General features: G+C 43.5%; 1 protein-coding gene across 2 annotated transcripts in view; it reads right to left on the bottom strand.

The window, feature by feature from the left end:
• Positions 1-218: 218 nt before the first annotated feature.
• The window catches only part of SLC2A12 (solute carrier family 2 member 12), a 38,082-nt gene continuing 11,984 nt past the window's right edge, over positions 219-26,316 (bottom strand). For both annotated transcript variants that reach the window (XM_071436312.1, XM_071436305.1), the window contains exons 2-5: positions 22,441-23,757; positions 5,239-5,361; positions 2,928-3,060; positions 219-507 (exon numbers count right to left, since the gene is read on the bottom strand). In XM_071436312.1, the coding sequence (XP_071292413.1) occupies positions 411-507; positions 2,928-3,060; positions 5,239-5,361; positions 22,441-23,701 (1,614 nt within the window). In that variant the 5' untranslated portion in view covers positions 23,702-23,757 and the 3' untranslated portion in view covers positions 219-410. The remainder of the gene's footprint in view (positions 508-2,927; positions 3,061-5,238; positions 5,362-22,440; positions 23,758-26,316) is intronic.

Here is a 26,316-nt window from a genome sequence, read left to right as displayed (position 1 = left end):
AAGCCAACCTGTCTTTGGTAGGCTCCTCCTGTTGAGACTCTTTCTTCTCCCTGGCACTCTGATTCTTCTTTGCACTTCTTCCAGACTGAACTGTCATTGAATATGACTAGGAGAATTGTGTGCAATATTCCAGTTTCCATTCACCTCCTGTATGCAAGAGGTAATCTCAGGGGATCTGAGGGATACTGGTTTGAAACAGACAGAGTCCAGATTTCCAGTTAGTTGTAAACTATAACAACCTTTAATGTTGGCTGTAAACTGCCACTGAAAGAAGTTCTACCAAGAAATAAAAGAGAGAATATCTTGTATATAATAACAATACCACATGTCCCATAAGAGTGCGAGCATCACAGGGCATTTTCCTTTTTTTAATCAGTCTTTTCGTGAAGGCTGCTTTGCTTGCCCCACGTCTAGTAGAGCTGCTCTTTCTCTCTCTTGGCAAGTTCCACGGGCACCAGTTTCTCTCTGCGCTGGCTCACCCTGCACAAGGGCGTCCTCACGTATTTCCTGCAGAAGCACAAAACCCGCACGTGTTGGCCACTGCAGGCAGCCGGCAGCGCGCTCTCCTTGCGGGACACACCGAGGGCAGGGATGGGGGCCCAGCAGGACGGCAGAGCACACCCCAGAGAGCCACCCCAGCCCCCGGGGTGCCCCGGTATGGATACCCCGGAATGCCCCGGGATGGATGCCCGGGATACCCCGGGATGGATACCCCGGGATAGATGCCCCGGGATGGATGCCCCGGGATGGATGCCCGGGATGGATGCCCCGGGATGGATGCCCCGGGATGGATGCCCGGGATGGATGCCCGGGATGGATACCCCGGGATGGATACCCCGGGATGGATGCCCGGGATGGATGCCCCGGGATGGATGCCCGGGATGGATGCCCCGGGATGGATGCCCGGGATACCCCAGGATGGATGCCCCGGGATGGATGCCCCGGGATGGATGCCCAGGGATAGATGCCCCGGGATGGATGCCCCGGGATGGATGCCCCGGGATGGATGCCCGGGATGGATGCTCCGGGATGGATGCCCGGGATGGATGCCCGGGATGGATACCCCGGGATGGATGCCCCGGGATGGATGTCCCGAGATGGATACCCCGGGATGGATGCCCGGGATGGATGCCCCGGGATGGATACCCCGGGATGGATGCCCGGGATGGATGCCCCAGGATGGATGCCCCGGGATGGATGCCCCAGATGGATACCCCGGGATGGATGCCCGGGATGGATGCCCGGGATGGATGCCCGGGATGGATACCCCGGGATGGATGCCCCGGGATGGATGCCCGGGATACCCCGGGATGGATGCCCCGGGATGGATGCCCCGGGATGGATGCCCCGGGATGGATACCCCGGGATGGATACCCCGGGATGGATGCCCCGGGATGGATGCCCCGGGATGGATGCCTGGGATACCCCGGGATGGATGCCCCGGGATGGATGCCCCGGGATGGATGCCCCGGGATGGATGCCCGGGATGGATACCCCGGGATGGATACCCCGGGATGGATACCCCGGGATGGATGCCCGGGATGGATGCTCCGGGATGGATGCCCGGGATGGATGCCCGGGATGGATGCTCCGGGATGGATGCCCCGGGATGGATGCCCGGGATACCCCAGGATGGATGCCCCGGGATGGATGCCCCGGGATGGATGCCCCAGGATGGATACCCCGGGATGGATACCCCGGGATGGATGCCCGGGATGGATGCTCCGGGATGGATGCCCGGGATGGATGCCCGGGATGGATGCCCCGGGATGGATGCCCCGGGATGGATGCCCGGGATGGATACCCCGGGATGGATACCCCGGGATGGATGCCCCGGGATGGAAGCCGCGGCGGCTGCCGGCGCTGCCCCGCCTGCCCACGCGGGGGCGGCCCTGCCGCACGCTCCGCCCGCAGCGCCCGCGCAGCGCCGGCTCCCGCTCCCGCTCCGGCAGGGATGGGTGCCTTTCCCTAAGAGGAGGGGAAGGGACAGCCCGAGGGCCAGCGGCAGCACAGTGGTTAGTCCGTAAGCTAAGTAGTCTATAAACAAGCTCCTTCATGCCTGGCTGAGTTGCAAATATTCTCCCGTAAGCTAAAAAGTACAAATACAGGACGATACTAAGTTGTTCACATATAATGAAGTGTCTAGACTCATAGGTTAGTTTAGGTCAAAAAAAGGCCTCTGAAATCATCAAGTCCAGCTGTTAACTGAACACTGCTCTCTTCACCATGGCACCATGTCCCCAAATACCAGTCTAGATAATTTTTGAACATCTCCAGGGGTGGTGATTCCACCACTTCCCAGGGAAGCCTCTTCCAACACCTTACCCACCCTTTCAGTAAAGATTTTTTTCCTAATATCCAATTTAAGCCTCCCCTGATGCAATTTGAAACTGTTTCTTCTTGTTCTGTCACTCGTTGCTTGGGAGAAGAGACTGACCCTCACCTGTCTACAGCATTTAGTAAAGACACAAGAAAAGCTCATCTACAACAGCTATCAAAATCCACATGCAGTCTTGAAGCGACATCTAGAACAAGCCAATCTGAAATACAGGATCTCTCCCTCCCATTTTCTGCATACAACCCAAAACACACAGTCCTAAATGCAAGATCAGAGTCACCCTCCCATCCAGGAATGCCAGACAGCAAAAGTGCTGGGGAGCCAGGCTTGGCTGCGTGTCCTCAAAGGGGTGCTCAAAACCTACCTTGCCTTTAGGGGCAGTCCTTCAGCACCAACAAAATGTTTGGCTGGCAGCTGAGATCAACATACGCGAGCTCAAGCCTTGAGAGAATCAGAATTTTCCTTTAGTTTCCTTTTTTTTCCCAATAGTTTCCTTTTTTTCAATAGTTTAATTTTTTTCCAATATGTGGCGCTGAAAGGCTTTGTCCCTCTGACACTTGGGGGATGCAGTCACATGCTTGGTACTTACTGTTTAGCTAGTTCCATGGATATTTGCTCCAAAGAGCATCCTTTTGTCTCTGGTATAAACATGATAACAAAAGCCAGTGATGCTAGACTCATTATTGTGTAAATGAAGCACACCCAGGACAATCCAATGAGTTCTACAAAGGAAGAAAACATATCTTTTTTAATTTTCAAATACTGCAATTTTTCTTCTTGTTGCTGTGTTTTATAGGATACAGCCCCTAATGCACAGGAGAAATTAGAAAGAAGCCAGGCTGCTATTCTCAGCTCACATATATTGAAAAAGAAGATTGGCTTTGCTTTTTCTAATACTCCTTAAGAAAGAAAATTAACACGTTCATATTGGTCCACTTAGCATGAACCTATTGGTTTATTTTATTTGCAATCACTCTGCATGAAAACAGTGAGTAGCCATTGTTACTGGTTTGTGGGAAGGCAGTGGGGATAATGAGTGCCTTGGATTTTTGCCTGGGTCTGGTTTTGGTGCACATTCTTTCTTGGAGTAATTCCAAGCATTTTTCACACTATTACAGTTGTCTCCAGCTAATCCTCGCCACCTGTCAGTGCCCAGCATTTCCACTGAGAGTCACGGGTGCTGTGCCAGAAAGTGATCCAAAAGTGAACTCTTAGTGGGGCCATCCAAGAACTGGTGGTCTTCTGAGCCTATAGTCCGGGGGCTGTAGATCCTCAGGCCGAGGGATGCACTCTGCAGCCCCTGGAAAGTAGAGCGTGTGCTGCAGTCCCCTTTCCCTTTTCCCTGCTAAGATAAACCTGGGCAGTTGAGACATTTGCCAGTTGTGTCATGAGCTGAAAATTACAGCTGAAGCTTCTGATCCAGCTGATACCTCTGCATCAGCACCTATGTGCAGATGCTGCTGGCCACTGTGACCTCCACGTGTATTCATCTGACAATAGAGTTCCCAATCCTGCCTTTCTGCCATAGACGAGGAATGGATGTTTTCCTGTACTTACACTTTCATAAATCCAGATTAGACCCAGTTAAGCCCAGGGAGTTACTGGGGCTTTACAGTCTGTGAAACTGAGACTGGGATAACAGAGAGATGTACAGTAACAAGTAACGCTGCACAACAAGAGGGGACCTCCCGGTGAACAGCTGACACTCAGCACCTGAGGTCTGCACCAGGTGGTTTTGGAGACATTTCCTTAGGAATAACTCAGGTCTGGTCCAAGGACTGAGCAAGTGCTGGCAGCCAGACTGCCTACAATATGCATTTTCTTGTTTGGTTTTGTCCAAAAGCTTGGGCAGTTCAGTGATGCAAACTGATGGGCAGTGAGTGGGAGTAACTGGATGGTTTCCTTTTGAAGAATACTCTTGATCCAATTAAAGTGAGAGTGTCAGCACAGTGAACTTTACCTGTCCTATTTTTCCTAGTTTTAATCAAGATAGTACCCAGGATGGAGGATGTGGTTTTTTCTTTCTCTCTCTCTTGCTTTTGGTTTTTTTGGTTTTTTTGGTTTTTTTTTGGAAAGAAAATGCAAGTGGGTGAAACCAATTTTAGTAATAGATCACACTAATTTTCAAATTTCTCTTAAAAGACATCTAACAGGGTGAAAACTGCGTTGATTTTTTGTGAGTTGATTGTCTGCCTCTGTCGGAGAGTAATGTAAACTTAAGGGAAACCTGGAATTTCTACTCTCTTCTATATTTTGATTTTCAGCATGTATTTTTGTCACAATAAGACTGAGAACTAAAATTTGCAAGGCCTCATACAATATAAAATTAAAAAAAATTAATTTGCTAATCAGTAAATATCAGCATTTAACCTTCCCCTTTGATTATCATCAAATTAGAAGTCATACATGGTAGTCTTCTACATTCTTACATTCAAATGTGAAAGACTTTAACCTCAGAAAGACATTTTTTTCTAAAGAAAATTTTCTGAAAGCCGAGACATTCCTGTGAAAAGGAATTAATTAAATGGGATTGTGTTTAAAAAAACGTCTGATCAGAAAAGCTGTGGTCTGATCTAGAACAGAACTTGCATTGATTTCAGAAGATGCAGGACTTAATCCTAAACATTATGTATTTTCAGCCTACCAAGGCAATGTTGTTTTTAAGACCCGAGTTTCCCAGCCTGTGGAGTGGATGTGCAAGGTCTGACAGCAGCACTGTGGGGCTGAAGTTACTGGCACAAACAAAGATGTGGTGGGAATGGTGAAGTTACACCGACCCCTAAACAGAGACCTTGTCTCTGGGCTTTCACAGCTGCAATTTTGGCAATGCTTTTGTATAAGAGAGACTTATTTTGCCCACTAGGAGAATATCAACTTGGAAGGACACAGAAAAATCTTACCAGTTACAGTCAAAAACGTCAAGGAGATGAGGAGGTTTATACCCCAGTTCATGCTAGATGTCAAAGCCATGGCCCGTCCTCTGATCCCACCAGGGAAAATTTCACTCAGGACCAACCAGGACACTGAAATACAAGGAAAGAAATGTTTCTTTGGAAGGATGACTCTTCTTGGTATAAGTCTAGGTAGTCCATGGATTCAGGTGAGGCCACCTGAAAGAATAAGTTGATTTTCAGGGGTTAGATTTGTGAGGACCCCCATTCTGCAGACAGCATGTGCAGCAATCAGCATCACCTGGGGTCACCATCCCTTCATCTCTGCCCAGTGGGTGCCTGAGCCAGTGACAGGTGGCACTGGACTGGGGAGGTGAGCTCTGACTGCACATCTGGGTATGAAAGCAAGTTCTGACTAAATAACTCTCGAGTGACATAACACTAATGGAAGTGGGGCAGCAAACCAAAGCAATCTTCAGCCTCAGAGGGGCACTGTGTGTTTATGCCACCTTATAAATCAACCTGCCACACTGAACTATGCTTGCTATTCCAGCTCTCTGCTGCACATAAATGAGATTGCTGAGGTATAAATGAAGAGAGAGGAACTGATTTTTGACTCCTTCATATCATGTCACACCACACCACAGGTGATCTAAATGCTGGTGCTGCTAGCTCCCAAAGCAAATTCAGACATGAAGAGCTGGCTCTGTAATCACCTTGATAGCAAGAGGGGAAAAAAAAAAAAGACACATTTTTGTACTGTTCCTGATTATCAGAAAACAAATGAACAAGAACCCATACACAAACAAACCCAAAGCCCAGCTAAAAACCTGCTCCACCCTCTCCTTTTGTTGACAAGCAAGATGCATTAGCAAGAGGTTGCTGCATGGAGAGGCTCTGGGTTAGCAGGTGACTGGCACAAGAGCAGCAAGGTACACATGGCTGAGCTGTGTCTTCAGGCCCTTGGCCATTATAAATCACTCATCTGTACTGTTATTTCTGCAAAATTACAGATAGGAGTCTACCCAGAACAGTAGCACTGGGCAGTCTAAAAGATACATTCTAAAACCAAGCTCCTCTATGTCCAAGTGTGTTTCACTGGTAAAGGTAGGAAAAAAAAAGGTTGTCCAGGAGGAAACTAAAAAAGCTGAAATGGGGAAAAAACCCCTGAGTTTAGAGTCAATAGAGCACATTTGAGCAAATTCTAGGTTTCGTAGTACCATAGATTTGAATTAATTTTTTTTTTTGTGGATTTGGCCCAGATTTTTATATTTCTTAAAGAAAAAAATTAAAAAAGCTTCGCTCCTTCCATGGGAGTGAACAGAAGAGTGATAATTTTATTACAGAGAATCAAGACCACACTTCATAATGGCCCAACCCTGTTGGGCACAGTCAAGTGGCCCACTTGAGGACCTGAAAAGCAAAGCAGCAAGTAATCAAGAGGCAAAGGATCTGTTCTGAGGTGTGCATTCACAGCCCCTACAGCTCATCTCCACAGGGCAGCCTGCCGGCCAGCACACAGGCTCAGCTGCAAAAAGAGTTACACACCAAAAACTGGCAAAAGAGATATTTACTGTCACATTAGAATTAAAATAAAGATTGAAGGAATCCAAACCAACCTCCAGGAACAAAGCAGTGCTCTGGGCACGGGAGGACAGCTCATGCTGCAGCTGAAATGTGTGGCACTGCAGCAACTCCAATACCATGCAGTTTTCCAATGACAGACTGGCCCTTTCAGCCTAACTGATAATTTGTCTGGAGGTTTGAATTGTGTTGTTTTCCTGTTAAGAAACCAAAATACTTGAGGATCTGCATCAGCTGTAATAGTGGTTAGCTGCTTTTATTGCAACCACTTATTTAGTACTGACAGATGCCACCAAAACACCAGGACTGTTCTTCAAGTCTGCTCATGGTAGCTACACCCGCTGGCATGTCCCTGACCTCTGCCTAGCTGGCAAGGAGCAGATAGGTTCATTCCCCAGGGAGAAAGAGCAGTGGTAGAAATATGACACTACAGTCTGTTTACTCCTTTCCCCAAGCTGAAGCAGCAATAACCATCGATTCTTTGCTTTTAGCACCTCTCTGGGATTGTGTTTACTACTTGTACCTTTGCCAAAAAGCAGCAGCTGCTGTAGGTATGGCAGGGATGTGACTTGCTCTGGGGAAGCCAGCAGCTAGGTTCAGGCTCCCATTCATAATGACTGCTGCTGCCTTCTGTGCCGTGCACACAACACTGCAGACATTTAACCTTCACACTCCCAAAGTCGCTGCCAAGCCACCCCTGTGCTCTGCCTTCACCAGCCTGAACAGTGGCATTCTACAGGGGAAATCAGCCTGTCCTTGAAAAGAGGATCCAAATACCACCCTCCACCCTCCAGCCCTCCATCTGCTGTGCAATCCAGCAGTTTTCCCAAAGGATGCTGCGATAGCAATCACACTCTGTAGGTTTCAGTGTCCACTCCGGCCACCCCCAGCTGGTGGGAATGGATGGGAAAAGAGCTGGTGATCCCCAGGTGAGAGGTAGGTAAGAGATGAGGCTAAGCATGATTCTCTGTGCTCAATTCAACAACTGCAGGGCTTGTTGCTGCAGGCAGTAACTCACCTTTGCTGACCTGCAGTGTGTTGTGTGTTGGCAGCAGTTAAGAAAAACTGTGCAGTTTAATGGTTCTTTATTATGGTACAATATAGAGAAAAGAACACACGCTGCAAATGCAGACAGAAATACTGCATTGGCTCAGAAAGCTTAACTGTTTCATTAAATATCACAGAAACTAGATGGCCTGATAGTCCATGCCCAAGTGGAAAGAGAAGAGGATTCAGATATAATATACAGCCCCATGACCAGGATGGTGACATCCACCTCTAAACAAAGTCACAGGGGCTGTGCAAGCAGGAAGCAGAATAGTAATGGAAGATTTCAGCTAGTCCCATTAAGACTGAATAAATCATGCATAATTGAGCACAGTGCTGGGAGTACATTTTACATACCAGAGATGATGGTTCCGTTAAGCACTTTGTTGGATATTTAATGAGAGAATAAAAGGCAAATTGTGCTTCAGTGCTGAGCCTGGGTAGTTCAAGATGCAACCATGAGCAAGATGCTCTGTTACACTGGTTATAACATTTAACATTCAATATTCTTGTAGAAAGGGAAAAGCCAAGAGCCTACCACATTTTGTTTTGAAAGGAGAACAATATTAACATAAGCCTCCTTTCTATAAAGATCAGAGTAAGGCCTTCAGTGGTGCTCTGGAGAAAGTTTAAACTACATGGTTGAAGGTTTAAAATATACATACAAACAAATGACTGAGAAATAGCACAGATAAACTACTGAATGAAGAAAACTGTTAGAAATAGGAAAGTGCCTTTAGAAAAGGCATACATTGTGCCTAGACAAAGAAAACACAGTATGACTGCTGAAATGTTACTTGCAGTATCATCATCAGGCAGCCAAGTGTTTTGAGCGTGCTGGCTGAGAGGATGAGAGGCCAGGGACAGAGGCAGTGGCATCCCAGGATTAAAGAAACATTCCACTGGGATGCAGGAAGGGATCACTCTGCTAGACTGTACCGAGCTCCTAGCTGGAGCTAGGATAAAGCTGACTAATATCAGCTGGAAAGGGGGATGGCTACAGTGTCTTGTAAAAAGAGTTCTAAGGAAAACCATGTCATTTTGAAAGAGTTAAGGAACACGGGGTAAGACACAAATGAGACACTGTGCTTTTCCGTCTCAAAGAGCTTTGGTGAAGTGTTTGGGATAGAAGAGCAGCGAGCTTAGTCACATCCTAAAAGATACAAACTAAGAGAATCCAAGTGAAATTACCAGATACAGATACAGCAGTTAGGTGAGGCAGAAGGATATGCTTTTTCACACAATGTGTATTTCAGCCCTGGAACTCACTATCACAAGATACTTCCAATGTGAAAAGTATTGGTCACTTAAATCATTAAATGCTGGGTGTCAAACATTATTTCTCCATATGTGTGAAAAAAAGATCCATCCAGAACTATTGTTCACAATAGTAAAAATAATTCCTCAATATTTTTCTTGAAGTTTTCTAAGCTACAGATAGGCAGAAGGCTAACTGTGCATGCTGCATGGGCCTCTTCTTCTGCATTGTCTCTCAGCACTTGTTATTGGCTGGAGGTTTTATGGTTGGAGGCAGGGTAACACACTGATTAAGTGGACTTTTTGTTTGAGCCAACATGGCCAAACTAATGAACTTTATACCTGGGCTGTAAGCAAAGAAACATCTCAAACTTCATGTGACGTCTTCCTTCCTTACTTCCTTATTTCCTTACTTCCTTACTTTACTGCTATGAAGTAAATAAATTTTTAAAAGAGAAAATAACATACATCAGAGAAGCAGAAAAATCTGAGAATAACTGAGAAATACTGTGAGCTTGAGGGTGCTCAACATCCAAGTGAGGCACATGAATGAAAAACGTCCTTGTTTTGACCTTTTCCTGCCAGGAGGTAGAAGTAAATTGGAAGCTGCTCAGCAGCTCTTATTAGTGAAATATTAGATTCCCTTGGTATTAATTTGTTGCTTGGCAATTTTTTTCCTGTACCTGCATTGTGTGAGATCAAATTCTTTATGGTGAGATTCAGAAAATGGCCATTGCAATACCTGAAAGAATTCAGGTTTCTGAGGTATAAACTCTGGAAAGTGATTAATTGGACTTACAGCTTAGGAGGGAAGTGGGCAGAAGTACTTTAGATTTTGAAAAGGAGGACTGGGTTGTTAACAAAACAGGGTCCAAGCAAAGATAAGGAAGATATGAAGTAACACAGACCATCTAAGAGTGTGTAACAAATGATCAGAGCTAGGGAAGGATGCAAACAAGTCACTGCAAAGCTGCCATGAGATGGCGGGACTTGGCTAATGACTGGCTTTGCCAAGACCAGATTTTTACTCCAGGCTTATTAAACCCAACAGGTTTTTCATTTTCCTGGCTTCTGGCTTTGCTGGGTATTACCAGAAAGAGCCAGGTGGCCAACCACTTCCCACTAAAGGCCAGGTTCAGCAGATCTTGATTTCAAAGGGCACGTTGTGCCATCAAGGGGATGGCAGGAGCCTTCAGAGTGGGTGCTGGTGGTGAGGTGTGTGCCTGTGAGGACACTGGGACAGAGCTGGGCTTGGGGGACACGTGTGCTGCTGTCACACACCAGCACTGTCCCAGCATGGCTCCAAGCACCCACATAATGTAACTCTGGCTAAGGCTTTCACAGAAGATCCAGTGGAAGTCATCTGGGGGTCTGGCAAAAGTGAGGGATGCTTAAACTGGAAAAAGGAGAGTGTAGGAGGGAATTGGTCCTTTTCCAAAGCAGATAAAGGAGATATGACACACAAAAAGTGGACTTACACTCTGCCCCACAGTTTTGTAGATGATTGTGACTGGTGTTAAAAATCTCTGACTTTGCTTAACAAGAGACATCTTTCTCTCTGCCTCTGCCCCATAATATGAAACTGAAGTGGCTGCTCAAAATTAATAACTGGCAAACATAGAGCAAATGTGCAGCTGTATTGCTTTGGAGAGCGTGTGAGCTGCCAGCAGAGAGCCAGCCTGACAGGGTCAAGTCCTACCCTGTTATGTGCCCATCAAAAGGAGTGGAATTACTGTATTGCTGTGAGATGGGGAGTCGGGAGAAGCCTCAGCTTATTTTACACCTCTGGCTGCATCCTGATCTCTGCAGATGAAGGCTATAAATATAAATATGTACTTTAATACTATGGCTGCCAAGGTGTTTCTCTCCAAGAAACAGACTACTGGTTACAAGATACCTGATGCCACTGATGATCCAGAAGGAGCTGATGTGGTGTGTGGCAAATCTAAATTCTTTTTCTTTTCTTCTGGTACACCACAATTCTGTTTCTATTGGCTAACCCTTTAGGCTGACTCCTTGGAGTAACATTATTAGGACAAGTGGGATTTAATCCTTTTTTTCCCTGAGGCTGTATCAGAGTGCATAAAAATTGTTGCCCAGTGTTTGTGCTATTTGCATCACTGTCTAATAGACAGGTTGAGCACTCCCATGTGGTTTTTTAAGGAGCCTTGTGGTGGACCACTGAAATCACTCATGCCTCCTCCAGGTTATTATAGAGCAGTGGGAAGGGTTTGAAGGAAGATAGTGATTCCAAAGCATTACCTCCATCATCTGTGCTCTGGGCCACTTGAGAAGGAGGGCAGTGAGATGCAATTCACATCTGATTTTCTTAGCTATCCTTCCTCCCTTAACCTTCTCAACAGTGGTGCTGCTTTTTAATGATTTTTTTTTGTTTGTTTTACTATTCAAATTTTCATCTCCATGAACTTGAAAGAAATGGATCATATGGGCTTTCCTTTTAAATGCAAGGTGTTCAATATATTCTTAAAAATGTTTGCAGTGGTCCTCAATTACTGTCCATTTTCATCTGGAAAAAATAGTCATAAATGAGATTTTAGAGGTGATTACTGGGCAAGAAGTGATATATAAGGATCTAGAAATGGTAGAATTCTCTTAGTTAATGTGATTTGTAGACTATTCTGCCCAAGAAAAGTGCTCAGCAGAAAATCTATCAGTAGAATTGTCCTGTTTCAGCTGGTAGAGAATCCCTTTGCTTCTGAGTAGCTGGTACAGTGCTGTGTTTTGGATTTGGTATGAGAACAATGTTGATAACACACTGATGTTTTAGTGTGCTGCTGATGAAATGAAAGACTTTTCAGTTTCCTATGCCCAGTTTTCCATTCCCAGTGAGTAGGCACCCAAGAATGTGGGAGGGAGCATGGCCAGGACAGTTGAAAGGAACTGGCCAAAGGAATATTCTATACTACATACAGAATATATATTCTATTCTAGAGCATCATGCCCAGATTATAAACTGGGAAGAGCTGGCTGGGAACCACTGATCACTGCTCAGGAAAAGTCTGGCCATCAGTCAGTGGGAGGTGAGCAATTGTGTTGTGCATCATCTGTTTCTCTTGGTTTTCATTCCTCTCCCTCTCTGCCTCTTCCCTTTTCATCATAGTCATTGCCATTATTGTTATAATCATTATTATAATTAGAATTATTCTTTTTGTTTGTTTATTTCAATTATTAAACTGCTCTTAACTCATGAGGTTTAACTTTTTTTTCTCCAATTCTCCTCCCTAGTGGGCAAGGGGCAGGGGAAAGTGTGAGCCACCAGCTGTGAGGTACTTAGCTACCAGCTGAAGTTAAAAAAGAAGAATGTATCATAGCCTTGCTGTTGGCAGATATGGTGATAGTGTGTACCTCTTTTCAGGTACGCTAAGAAAAGTTGTTTTGAACTGATGTGTGAGATGACAATTCTGTTTGCAACTGGATACCACAGTCACATTTTCTCTCATCCTTTGTTATGCAGACACTCAAATTCTCCCATCAAGACAGAACCATGTGCAGAGTGGCAGAAAAGAAAAAGAGAGAAAAAGGAAAAATTTTTAAAAGCTTTCAAGGGAGAATATGCTTACTATAATAAAACACATACTGCCATCCAAAAAAGGCCTTTTAATTAAAACCTGAAATATGTATTCCTGTTTGTGGGTGTTTATTTGTTCAGAATATTGAATCCAGGATAATCCTTTGAGGCATTTGCGGAGGAATGACTGCAGAAGCCAGAAGCCCTAATTCATGAGGAAGTTCTATGTGAATTAGTTCAGCTTATCACATATTTCTCTTCTACAAAGTATGCAGAGGAGAAATTACCCAGTTGTGTGGGTAACCCTGTTTTTCCAGTACCCAATGGCTACTGGTGGTCCTTGAGGGGTTGCACAGCAGAAAAAACCTGTTGTGACACAGCAACTGGGGACAATTTAGGCCTTTGCTCTTGAAAAACAGAGATTTTATTTGTGCACATGCCTCACAAAACTTCCAGTAGAAAGGATAAGCAGCGTTTTACAACAGTGACTTATTTAGTGAGCAGCCTGTAGTGATCCAGGCTTTTTTTAAGTTCCTCACAGGAAATGGCTGCCCCTGCTTTGCTTTGGTTGCTGCTGGAGGAAGGCAGTGAGGAGGAAGGTGTGAAGGCTCTGTGTTTAACCACCACAAAGTGTCTTTTAGTTCTGTTTCTTCCATAAGAGTTTTCTGCACTTAGGGTTGATTTTCCAATGCAGCAGAAGCTGGGTGCCCTCCTGCATGACCTTTCCCTTTGAGAAAATCTTCCTGGCTTTCCTCCCAGAGCTCAGTGTGGCACAGGAACTTGGATGCCATGGGAGAAACAGTCTCCTGCCTCCATGCACTGACTTACCATGCTCTCTGTGCTTTGGCTTCACCTTCCTCAGCAGAGCCAGTAAGTCATGTGATTGATTACACATTTTTACCTTTTCAGCATAACTATTTCCTCATACTTTATAGTACCTGTTTTAGTTTCATGAATTTTACAAGTGAAATAAAATACTGACTTTGCACTTGAAGTCCTACTGACAGTTTTAGTTTCTGCACAAAGCTGGCCCAAGATTAGCTTGCCTCTAAAAAATTCTTCCCCGGCCCTCCTTCCTAAAGGAAACTGGATTTTATGAAGCTTGACAGATGACCTGCAAACATTTTACTGATTTCAGTATCAAAAGGATCTTGTCTCCTGGAACATGGTTAAGGAAAACAATATGAGCTAAACTTTAAAACTGTGCATAATTTTAAGCACAGGGTCCATTTCTCTTATGCAATGCCTTTGTGTCAATGGGTTTACTAACATAGAACTATTAGTAAAGAGGTATTTACACTATGCAGAGCACCAAGCTCAGGATACTGAATCAAATCCCTCTTTATGTGGAGCATAATATGCCAAACCACAGGAAGTCACCTACCTTTTCAACAGCAGATTGAACCACTGTCACTGCAGAGACACAGGAAGAGTGGCTGGGGCATGGTGTGGTCTCTCCCTCTTTTCACAGCAGCCAGGGCTCTGTCTCTCAGAATGCAAAGCCTTTGGCCTGATGCACCAAGACTTTCCCTCATTAACATATTAGAGTTACAAACAGGAACACAAATATCAGTGAAAATCATGTTTCTGATTTCAGATGCATTTCAATATACAGTTTAAATTCAGTCTTGGGGATGAAATATAATAACATAATAAAACAATTAAGAAGCTCCCACTGACATTCCCATGTCTCATTATCATAAAAGCAATTTTTCCTTCTTGTGACCTTTTTGACACTTACAAAAGCCTCCCAAATTTGTAGGTTTTATCAAGTGAGATAAGACAAACCTATTCATTTTATATTTTAGAAAGCACCCTCTGCAATTTGGAATCCTAGAATTAATATCCAGCTATCCAAAAATATCTTAAATTGGCTTGCACTTCACTACTACTAATCAGCCTTTGAAAAGGCAAATCTATTCTGGGATAGTTTGATGTGTTAACAAGAGGTTCCAGATAAACTTTATCTGGGGCAGGGAAATAGGGAGAAGTGGGCAATTTACAACCCTTGCTTTATTTTTCATTTTGGTATGCCTTGTCTTTCTACTGCAGCTTGGTAGTACAGACAGTATGAAATAGAGGCCATGTGAGGCAGCATTTGAATAGCCCAGGAATGATGAACTAGATAAGCACGTGGAGTGTCATATTCAAACCACATGGATGCATGCATTAAAAGACTATTCAGTACAAAAAAACAGTGCTAGGAATCTTGTCATAAAACAAAGAATCCAAGATAATTTTTTTTTATTATCTGAAATAGGACTTTCTGTACTGTTTCTCAGTGAAACATGCATATTCCCAAGGTTTATTATCTTCATTAAATTCCAACATAGCATTTAAGCACTGGATTGGTTTTGAAAACTCGATTTAGTCCCTACCACTCTCCCATTTTCCAGAGTAAACCACAAAAAATCATAAAATTTATGCTTCTAATTTCTGTGAATTTTAAGGTCAGGCCACAGCTGCTGGGAAAATGTAGAAACTCAAAAATAAAACATTGTAAACAAATGTCATGCAAGGCAATGTTGAGCATGAATGTCTGTTAAGATAAGATTCCTGTGCACTACAAATTAATATGACATGCTTTTAGAAGCCTGAAATACTGCTTTAATGTAGGAGATAGTGAGGTGAATTCTAGGTTTTGATCTGATTTTTTTACTGGTGTTTTCCAAGACAGTGCAAAACCATTAAGCACACAGTATTTCAAAACACAGGAACAGCCAACTAAATCCATAGAAGGTTCAGAATTTCCACACTAACAGTTCTCATTCCCACAAGATTGTCCAGTTTCAGGTCAAGCATTTGGTGGCCAAAATGAAGCCCAAGAGCATTAAGGGGCAGGGAAAAAGCATCCTGTGCAATCTGGATTGTCAGGATGGCTGGAGGTATGACCTCTGTCATCGAGTCCCTGGGCTGTACAGTGTCATGTGTCAAACCAGCTGTTCTGGGCTTTGTTACAGATGCATTTAGTGACTGAGGTGAAAGACATGTAAAGGTTCAGCCTTTAACTGTGTTAGTGAATCTACTCAGGTAGCCAGTTAATCTAACAATCACAGGACCAAAGACAAAGGGATTATATTTGCCTCCAGTATAATTCTCTGGGCTTTATGGCAGTGTTCCAGCTCTGAGTCTTGCCTTGATTAAACCAATAAAACACAGAGAGAGACCACCACAAACCACTCAAGACTGTATAAGAAAGACAGTGATGGATTGAGGATGGATTTACTTCCTTCTTCACCTCTATGAATTTCACTTTTCTTGTGAACCTTGCAGCTTTCTTCAAACCTCCTTGATCTTTCTTGCCTGATTCTTCTTCTCAATTTTCTCCAATGCTGTTTTAAAGCTGCATTTAAATGACTCCAACGCTCATAATAAGACATAGAGAAAACAAGTGGGTTTTTACATGGGAATAGAATAGAATAGAATAGAATAGAATAGAATAGAATAGAATAGAATAAATAGTTCAGTACAAAGGGACATACAATGGTCATCTAGTCCAACTGCATGACCACTTCAGGGCTTACCAAAAGTTAAAGCATACTACATGTGGGATGCTGTCTAATTTAGTTTCCCAGTCATCCTAAAGTTCCTTTAACAGCCAGTAAAGAAGGGAGCATTGTGCCAAAGGAAAGGTCACAGATTTCACAGGTTTCACAGAATATGCTGAGTTGGAAGGACCCACAAGGATCATTGAGTCCAACTTTTAAGTGAGTGGCCTGTACAGGGATTGAACAGAGGCTGAACCCACAACCTTGGTTTTATTCACACCATGCCCTGGAAAGAGAGCAGGGCTCTGAAAGTCCCACGTTGGTGAAGAAAATATCAGTCTTTGTTGATAATCTGAGGAATCTGGCTCCTGCATCAGTTGGATTCCCAAACACATTGAAACATCTGTTCCATTTTAGGTACAAATTATCTCAGTTTTAAAGTATTCATTCAAGCTGATATAAATTTAACTCAGATATACTCAATATAGCAAATCTGCCTAGGTTTAAACTAGAAATCGACATCTATCATCCTAAACTACACTTTCATCAGTAAAAATTTGCTCTTAAGGTGTGCCCTCTCTAGGGGCTTGTCTTTACCAACTTCTCTGCACAGGTTTTGCTCCTCCCAGGGCTGATGATCCACACAGAGAGCTCCCACAGCAGCAAGATGGTGCATCACAGTAAGGCTTGCTGGAGACCACAGTCCCTGCACCATCTTGGGGGAACTCAGCCTGGTGGGCACAAAGCCACAACCCTGGGTCTTTCATGTGGGAGGAGTTTAACCAGTGTGAAACTAGTAAAACATGAAGGCAGGCTTGGTGGCCTGCCAGCCTTGCCTGCATTAGAATAGAGATAGTGACTGTAGTGACTACAAGCCCCTGTTTTGTTCACCTGTGTTTATCCTCTCTTGTGCCTGCTCCAACAGCTTTGAATCTGCCTGCTCTAAGTGCCTCTGCACCCACACAAGGAGAGAAGGGAGATGTTAGGGATCCCCAAATGCAGGAGGAGCATTAGTCTTAGGTGGTTATGAGTGGCTGAGAGTCCATCAGAGAGTCATCCTGGGAGGAAGTGCTGTCCTCAAAACTGCAATGTCCTAATTTTGTGGGTCCTGTGCTTGCCCTCCCCTCGTACAAGGTCTGCAGACACACTTTGTATCCACTGAGAGTCTGGACCTCACAGCCCTGGGCACTGGTGTGCTGCTCCCAGCAGTCAGCTGGGTCTCCTGTTTTGTAGGTAATGTGCTCACTTCCGGAGCTCAGAAGAAAGAGTGATGAGCACGTGATTTTTTTTCCAGTTTTCCAATCAGAAATATTCACCTAATGGCTGAGGCTAGCAGATGGCTGCAGAGGCCATTATATCCCAGCCTGATAAGGCTTCCTGTGGATATTTAATTTCACTCTTTAACAGGTATTTAGCAATACCAAAGTACTGCCAACACTACAAGCACCCACTCATGGGAGCTATGATTCAATGGGACTGCAAAAGCAACATGGAAAATCAGGGTTTGCAATAAATTCTAAACCCCTCTTCCAAGACCTGGTTATACACTTGTTGACCATAAGTATGTTAAAAATACATGGATAGATAAATGTATTTCTTTGTGCCAAACCCTGAAACCCAGGAAACACTTCTCCAGCTGCAGACACTGACTTGCCTTGGGTGTGTTGTGCCCACAGCAATCTGAGTGTAAAGAAGGCTCTAAGTGCTTGGATCTGCTGCTCCAAGTTGTTGCCTGAAACAGGAGTTTGTCTCCAAGAGAAGAGCTCTAGAGTTTATCCCTTGGCTCTGAAGAGCCACACAAAACTGGCAGCTGCTCTAGGACATGAAGTAATAGAACATCTTTGTCCCAGGTTGGCAGAGACATAAGTACCTTCGGACTTTTTACAACTAAGTTTTGGAGTTTTGAGGATGATTCATGTCATGAAATTGCCCCTCAGTCTCACTTGTAGGTGTTTTTGTGGATTTGCATCTGCATGCTCAGCATGAAATGCCATGAAGCCAGCAGAGCTGATGTGATTTGCTCCACCAGATTATCCCAAAGTTCATTGGCCAACTGCCTAAATGCTTTTGCAGTTACACAGAAATGTGTTTAAAGGACTCACAGAGGAAGAGCTCTTGTGCAAGGCACCAATGCCATACATGCAGTCCAAATGCATACATTTGACATCCCTCTCTCATTAAAGGTGTTCCTCATTCCAGACCAAAAAATCCTTGAGATGTTAATGGATTCCCTTGAACTTCACTCCCACAGTATGTGCAAAGAGGTACTGCCCAAGTCCTGTTTTGCTCACTTGCCTTTAATTTGCAAGAACAAATTCCAACTGGGAAAACAGACTTTCTATTTGGTCCAGAATCAGTCTGCATTACTTGCTTCTCAGCCTAGGATTTCTTGGAGCCACTCTGACTTCTTTTTGATAAAGAGCATTGCCTCTAGACCCCATTGCATCCTGCATACCTGTGTGTGGTGCTACTGTATTTCTTCCAGCTATTTACTGATGAGATCATCTCACTCAGGGAAATATGGGGGGAAGTTGTCCCTAGTTAGTATTTGATCATAAATGGTGCAAAAGGAGATGGTCAAGGCAGAAAAGCAGATCTGTGGTAATGGGTGCAACCTGATATCTGAATTTTGTTCACTGGGTCTGTGAGGAGAACGCAGAGCTCTGGGCACCCACTCTGTTTCAGAGAGGCTATAGCTGCCCTACAGTTGCTAACCAAGAGAACTCTTTTGCACATACTCTATCCAAACACAGGAATGCTATACTTACAGCCTTATTTTGGAAAATAAGTCTGACATCCCAGGAGCATGGCTTTCCTCATTCTGGCATCCCTACATGTTGCACCACACACAGTGGTGAATGAAGGAAGTGACACCTCTTTATGAGAAAGGACCTCTAGTTTTTACCCCTCAAATGGTTTGAACAGAGAAATTGGCAAATTAGATGCCCTGAAACTATTTCAGTTAATACTGTGCCATTTAGTAAGTGTTCATGCATGGTAATAGCCCTGACTAGTTTATTTCTGTGTATTCTTTATGTTAAATTAATTTCCAAGGTCACATTGAGTGATCACATTTTAGCTTGGGTGATGAACTGGTGATCTACCTCCACACCACACTCGTCTCATCAGCCTGCACTCATTGGCCCCTGTGAAAGGCACAGCACTGCTTCTGCCAGGCTCAGACTTCTCCCGTCCCTCCCCTGTCCACGTGCAGCAGGTTCCAATGCTTCTCTCCACAAACATGTGCTGCAAACAACCAGGAGCCCTCTCACACTCCTCATCCTCCACATGGGAGCCGGGAGTGGTTTCTTTAGGGCTCTGCAGGCATCATTCCCTCCTGAGAATGGCTGATCCTTCTTTGTCCTTTCTGACACACAGACAAAGGGTAACCCAAGACAAACGAGGGTGTCAAGCAAGCCCCCTTAGCTAATGACTGAATGCCTTGAAACACCTCTGCAAACACCCCAAAAGAAATGGCATGTGCTGTTCTGCGGTGTGATGCAACACTGATTTGTTGCATCTACAAAACGTCCTCATAATTGTGTGAAATTGAGTGTGAACAAGCACTTGAATTGCAGTTCATCAAACATAATTAAACTGAAACACAGCAGCAGAAATACCCCTTTTATCTTGTGTAAGGGCTGATAATATAAATACAGAGCACCGCAGAATCAAAAAATTGACTAAGCAGATGCTTGCTAGTCTGTGAATTCTTTTGTAATGTAAAAATGACTTTTATCTCTCACTGTCTATTTTTGAATGCTCATCATTGTGATGCCTGGGTGTTTTGATAAAGGGCAATAAATATATTTAGCATATGCTTAGTTCATTTAAAAAATCAATCTACTTTATGTAATTTGGCAACAAAAGAGAAATCATTTATAAATGTCTGCTACATTAATCTGGATTGTAACTCTCTTTGATGAGCATTAAAAAAAAATTAAAAGGGTAAAAAAAAAAGTACAAAGTATTTAAAAAGAAGATGATAGAGCTCAGATTGTGTGATCTGTCCTGTGAAGAGTGTGGCATCTCCTAATGGTCCTACATAAAGTCTCCTTTATCCCCACAGAACATAGTGCAGCACAGACTCAAAATAAAGTGGGTGAATTTATTCCAGAAATGGCCTTGTGGTGTGGAAAGGAGCAAGATCTTCTCTGCTCTTCATCCAAAAGATGTCAATTTGATCTACAAAGAGAGGCATTCTCAACACCACCTTCACCTTAGCCAGCCATTGCATGGGGGCAGGCATTGCATGGAGCATGAGTTCCCACTGAAAACACAGTGGGGCAGGTGCTACAGTGCTTTTGTCCCCAGGTGCTCCAGGCACAGCCTGGACACAGCAGCCAGCCAGCGCAGCCTTGATGCCTCCTTCCCACTGACCAGCAGGCAATGGAGAACAGTCTGGTCCAGAGCACAGGCCAGATTTAGAGATGAGTAACATAAACATGTTAAAACTATTTACTTTACATAAGCAGAGCGCCTCATTTTTTTTCTTTACACTAAGACAGGTTCACTGGGTTTAAGAAAGCTAGGCTTTGAAAACACATTCAGGGATTAGGGCTCCAAACAGGAGATGTTGTAGGCTGTACAAGAGACACAAATTATAATCCTGCATCCCAATCCAGACTATTCAAGCATGATAGATCCTTTGAAGATTCCAACAATCTCTTGGTTGTCTAACTCTTGCATTTTCTATACTTTTTAACTGAAATTTTAACTGAACAGTGTGCTTTCAAGGCAGGAAAATGCCTTGAAAGGACTTAGCTGCAATTTGAAATGCCTGTATCTCTGCTAGATCTGGCCTTCACTTGCTAGGCAAACACATCTGTCAGTACAAATTGCCTCACAGTGGCTTTATACATGATTTCTCCATGATGGAGCTGAGAGGGTGTCTGTTCTTTCCCATTTTCTGTTTGAAAGCATTTGAGCTCTCAAGTCAAGAAAGAGGTCAAAAAACAAGCACTGGTCTCAGAGACTTCTCAGATCAGCCTGGAAAACACATCAGTTTTTGTAGCCCTCAAGAAAATAGACACTGTTCTCATTAACTGTACATTAGGCCAACTCAAATGACTAAGAACCCGTTTACAGCCAGGTCACCAGGAAAGCAGATTTCAGCAGGAGGCCAAGACTGAACATGTGACCCCACTCTAAGGGTCATTAAATATATGTTTGAAATGCCCAAATAAAAGTTCAAGTAACATTTTCTTTTCTTTGCACTTTACCTCCTTGTTTTTGAACCTATGTCACAGAAAGCAGAATCCAGCCCCAAGACAATCTTCAAGGGAAGGAATAATGCTGTAATAACACAGTCAAGCTTGCAACCCTGGCAATGAATGCTTATCTCGCACTGCTCTCCCTGTGAGCAATGTTTAAAATAAATAAATACTGCAGGGGAGTTGTTGTTAGCACAATTGTTGGGTTGTATCCTTGTGACAAGCTTTTTATCATAATAGTACAGGAGAGTACAGTTTGTTTGCAATGCAAGTTTGAGCCAGAGTGCAAGAGCACATAAAGTCTGTTAATAAATAATGGGCTGGGCATGTGGGTTTTGCAGAGCGACTTAAAAAGTCAACCCCTTCAAAGTACAACATTATGCAAGTGCTATTGAAACAAAACAAAAGAAAACAGAGAGATTAATTTCTAGTCCCTTGGAATGACAGACATCCTCTCCTTCGGGAGAGAGTGAGACCTGTGCAAGTGTGATGGCAGGTGCAGCAGTACAGTGTCAGCTGTACAGGAGCACACCTTTGTGCCCTCCCACTTGTGCTGTTCCACCCAAGCAGTGGCAATGGTACTACGGCTTGCTCGTGAATTATGGTACCTTGAATGTGTTTTCCATATCTGAAGACTATTACACAGTCAGAGGGACAGATCCTCAGCAGGACTCAGGTTGGTATTTTGTGGATTTGACAATGTCATACCATACAGAGGTCCAGAGCTTATCATTATTTTGGGTTTAGGAGCTAGCAGCAGCAAATGCCTACATCCTAACCTTCCCAGTGTAAGGACACAATAGACTAGAAAGAGGAAAGATAGCCGGGGGCTCCATAATTTTGCTGTACAAAGCTAACAGCAGTTCTTGACTGAAGAGGGAACAGTTAATTTCAGTGAACAGGAGGGAGATCAGGTCATCGGCCTTAAGGGGCAGGACCTCTTGCTATAAAGTACATGCCAGGCCTACCAGGATGGTGTGTGACAATACCAGTGCATACTGGCAGACAACAGTGCTTTGCCCAACTTAGGAACTGCCTCATCCCAGCACTTAATAATGTAAGTTACAAACAGTTAGAAAAATTAAACACTTACTTGGTCCAAGACCTATGGAAAATGCAGCAACATAGACAAGCAGGCTGGCCAGTGAGAGCCATTTCAGGACAACAGGAACCTCCCCACCTTCCACGTGAGACCCTGTTGTGCTTTTGCCTCCTGCCAGGGCAGTCCTGTTCAGTTCTCCTATCCTGGAAACATCTGGGCTTTGTACATCAAAAGACAATCTTTCTGTTGAAGGCCTGCTAGCAAAGAGGTCCCTGAGACTCCCATTGGTGACAGTGAAGTTTCCTGGTCTCTGGAGAGAAAAATCCTCTGGAGACTGGCTTCTGCAGACCTTGGTTAAATTCACATGTATGTTACGGTTCACCAAGCCCATAGTGACCAACGATATTGCCATAACAGAAGAGCCAATACACAGAAAAGTTTTACTTCCAACTTGATCCACAAAAAACGTGGCTGGGACTGTGCTGACCACTTTAACCACTCCAACTCCAGTGGAAGCCAAGCTGGCAGCTTCATTGCTCTGGAACCCAACTGACTTCAAAACAGTCGATGCATAAAATAAAATGTTGGGTTGCCCAGTTGTTTGCACAAAAAAAACTAGAGTGAGTCCTACCAGCATTCGGGCCCTCATGTTGTTTTTTGAACGAAACAGGTCCAAGAAACTATACTGATGTTCATCTTTCAGGGAAGACTTAATCACAGTAAGCTCTTTAGTAGCATCTGATGTTTCCCGTAGCCTCTCCAGTACTTTTCTTGCCGCTTCATCATCATTTTTCATCACAAGAAACCGAGGGCTTGGAGGAAGGAAATACATGGCAACAGCCTGCAAAGCACCCAATGGAATCACCAGGCCAAACATGTACTTCCAGCCGTGAGATATGCTGGCAAATGCATAATTTGAAATATAGGCAAAGAGAATGCCCATCACAATCATGAGTTCATTTAATGACACAAGGAGGCCTCTTCTGTGCTGTGGGGCGATCTCAGCAATATACACACATGTGGCAATTGATGATAAAGATATGGAAATACCTATGGCAATCCGGCCCACAATGAGTACCTCGTATGATTCATAGGGCAGCAGAATCAGACTCCCCAGCACAAGTAAAGAAGATGCAATAATAATAGCAAGTCTCCTTCCAAATCTGTCTATAAGAAATCCACCAGTAAGGGATGCAAATAAGGCCCCAAAAAGCAGGGAACTTACAATGACTTCCTGCTCTTTGCAAGAGAGTGTTAAAATGCTGCTCATCTGAAGAAGAGCTCCAGAGATAAGGCCCAACTCATAGCCCATCAGAAGTCCACTTATGGCAGCAATGGCAGAAGATAGAAAAGTGAATGTTCCACAACCTGAAATAAGAGGATAAAACAAAAAACCTTGAAAGGGTGATTTCTGCAACATTCTGACAATTAATAAAAACTTTGTTTGATCCTCCAGTTTAAAAAAATCTCTCTGTAACTTTTAGGCAAAGCAGTTAGGTACAATACACATCCAGCAGCAGTGGTGACATAAAAGCTATTTACATAAAAAGCTAATTCTGAAAAGAAAAAACAAAGTAATGAATATAAAATCTTTAGTTTTAATGCCTTTGTGTCCCTTATCTTTCTGATCAAAAGTCAATAAGGTTTTGATCAGGTCCTAAATAATTAAACCATTTGCTTCAGAATATTATTGCAAAAAGAAATGGTGAGAAAGCAATTTTTGCCTTGAGATTTTTCAATGTTTTTCCTAAACTGAGAAACTCTCATCCACCCAACTAGAGTACCATGAGCAAGGAAAGCATAAATTTCTTAGCCAAATTGTTTCAACCTTGACTCAAATAAGTAACAAGTTTTCCCTCACCACTTATTATTTCCTTTGTTTCTCCTGAGGACGACATGAAGGCTGCTGGTACCGTTGTTTTTGTTTTGCCAAATTGGAGACTTATTCAGTGAGCATCAGGCTGATGCAGGTATCTGGGATATTCTAGGGAAACTGATCTTTGAGGTAAACACATGAACTTTCTGGGCTTTGCTCACATCTAAACTCAGATTCTTTGGAATATCTTGATCAAATATTTTGCATCGCTTTTGATGGCCATAATGTCAGGAACAAGAAACAGATGATGAAAACAATGCAGATCATATGCCTTTGAATCTCCACTTTAAAACAAACTCATCTTATACAATTGTGATTCATTGTTTATTGTTACAAGATAGATTTGACTGATCATATTCTACTAACTGTGAAGCCTTTTGCACCCTAAACCTTGAGGAATACATCAATTTGTTATTGTTGGTCTCGTTCTTCCTCCCAGCATGATTTTCCTCGCATCATGATGTTGGCTGCCACACAGCTAGGAAAAGAGTAAATCAACTTCTGATTTTGCAATTAGTTAGAGAGATGGGATGTGTCAGAGGAGAGGTGGCTTTTGCAGCATAACAGAGTCTGTATTTAGTTAATTCTCCTGGAACGAGTGGTATATGGTCTAATTGGAAATGATACACAGAGTTTGTTTATTTTTAGTTCATTTTTCTAAGGCATTAAGGCTCTTTGATCACACTGACTGCTCAGAGTTCGTTGCCAATAATTTTGAGCACATTGGTGAGGATCAGCCCTATTTGATAGAGGATATTACATTTCAAAAGAAAATCTTGAATAGAGAGAAGGAGAGCAGCCTTAGCAGTACATCTGCACTGCTAAAGTAAACAGTGCCAGAGCCCAGGCCCAGACCCTGGCACGTGGCCACATACCCTACTAAATTGCTGGCAGGATCCCTGGCACATTTGCAGCCCAAGCCACCTTGTGTTCTCCTCACAACTCCCAGAAGCAAACAATTCCACCACCCCACCCTGCAGCCGCTCCATAGGCAGATGGGTTATTATGGAGGGTAGCACAGCACAACTGTGAATATAAGCAATGCCTCAGGGGTCAGGGGAGATGTGCAAGCCCATTAAGTTTATTAAGATAAGTATCACCTATTAGCTCTCCTAACTTTGAGCCAAACAGCAACAGCCCTGAGATACTGAGTGCACCAAATGCGCCTCAACTCACTCAGCTGCTGAGCTGGTGTGGCTGGAAAACCAGAGATAGATAAGAGATAGGGGAGAAGCACACGGTTTTGTCTTGATGGGCTATAAGGACACAGGGGGAATGGGATTATTGTGAAAAGTCTTTCAGAAGTGGGGGGCAGGTGGTAGATTTATTGGGAATGGAGATGGGACATCTTGAAGAAAATAACAGAAACAAATATGCAAAATGCTCCAGTGATAGAGCAATCTTTTTTATATTGTTGTTGTCCAGATCTGTTAATATTTCTAAAGATTTTTCTTCTTTTATATCTGCAGTATCTGAGACCATTTCACTGATTTTAAATAGAAGCATGGGTTAGGTCCTGCTGTACTTACTTCCTTCACCCATTCAACAGTACTTCAGTGGAAATACTGCTGACTACAGCTAAGCTGCTTTGTGCTGCATCCTGCAATGCACATATGCAGTATTTATTTTATCATTGCAAAACATAATTTCTCCTTCCCATTTATACTTTTGCTTGCTTGCTGCATATTATTGTATCTGGAGAATATACCCTTCCAGTGAATCCTGGCTGGAAATCTGGGCTGATAACAGCACAGTGAGTGTTGTGCTGAAGGAATGAGCATATCAGAAATTAAACTGCTAATCTAATCACAGTGCTCTACCCAAACTACTGTTCAGTGCTGATGTTTGTGCTTTCTTGAATATCTCTTTAATATTTTACATCATTGAGCCAAATATATTTTATGTAGGATTTTACCTCAATTTATATATTATGGACTAGAGAGCATTGTGTTCATCCAGTCTGACACTCACAAACAGCACAACATGATCCTTCAGACACACTTCAATTATGTTTTGTCTGAACTGGGTGATTTAAAACATTCAGCTTTGAT

Source organism: Agelaius tricolor, unplaced genomic scaffold, assembly GCF_023055355.1.
Source record: "Agelaius tricolor isolate 1412-34295 unplaced genomic scaffold, bAgeTri1.0.p SCAF_1, whole genome shotgun sequence".
Taxonomy (NCBI): domain Eukaryota; kingdom Metazoa; phylum Chordata; class Aves; order Passeriformes; family Icteridae; genus Agelaius; species Agelaius tricolor.
This window is presented reverse-complemented; position numbering and strand designations above follow the sequence as displayed.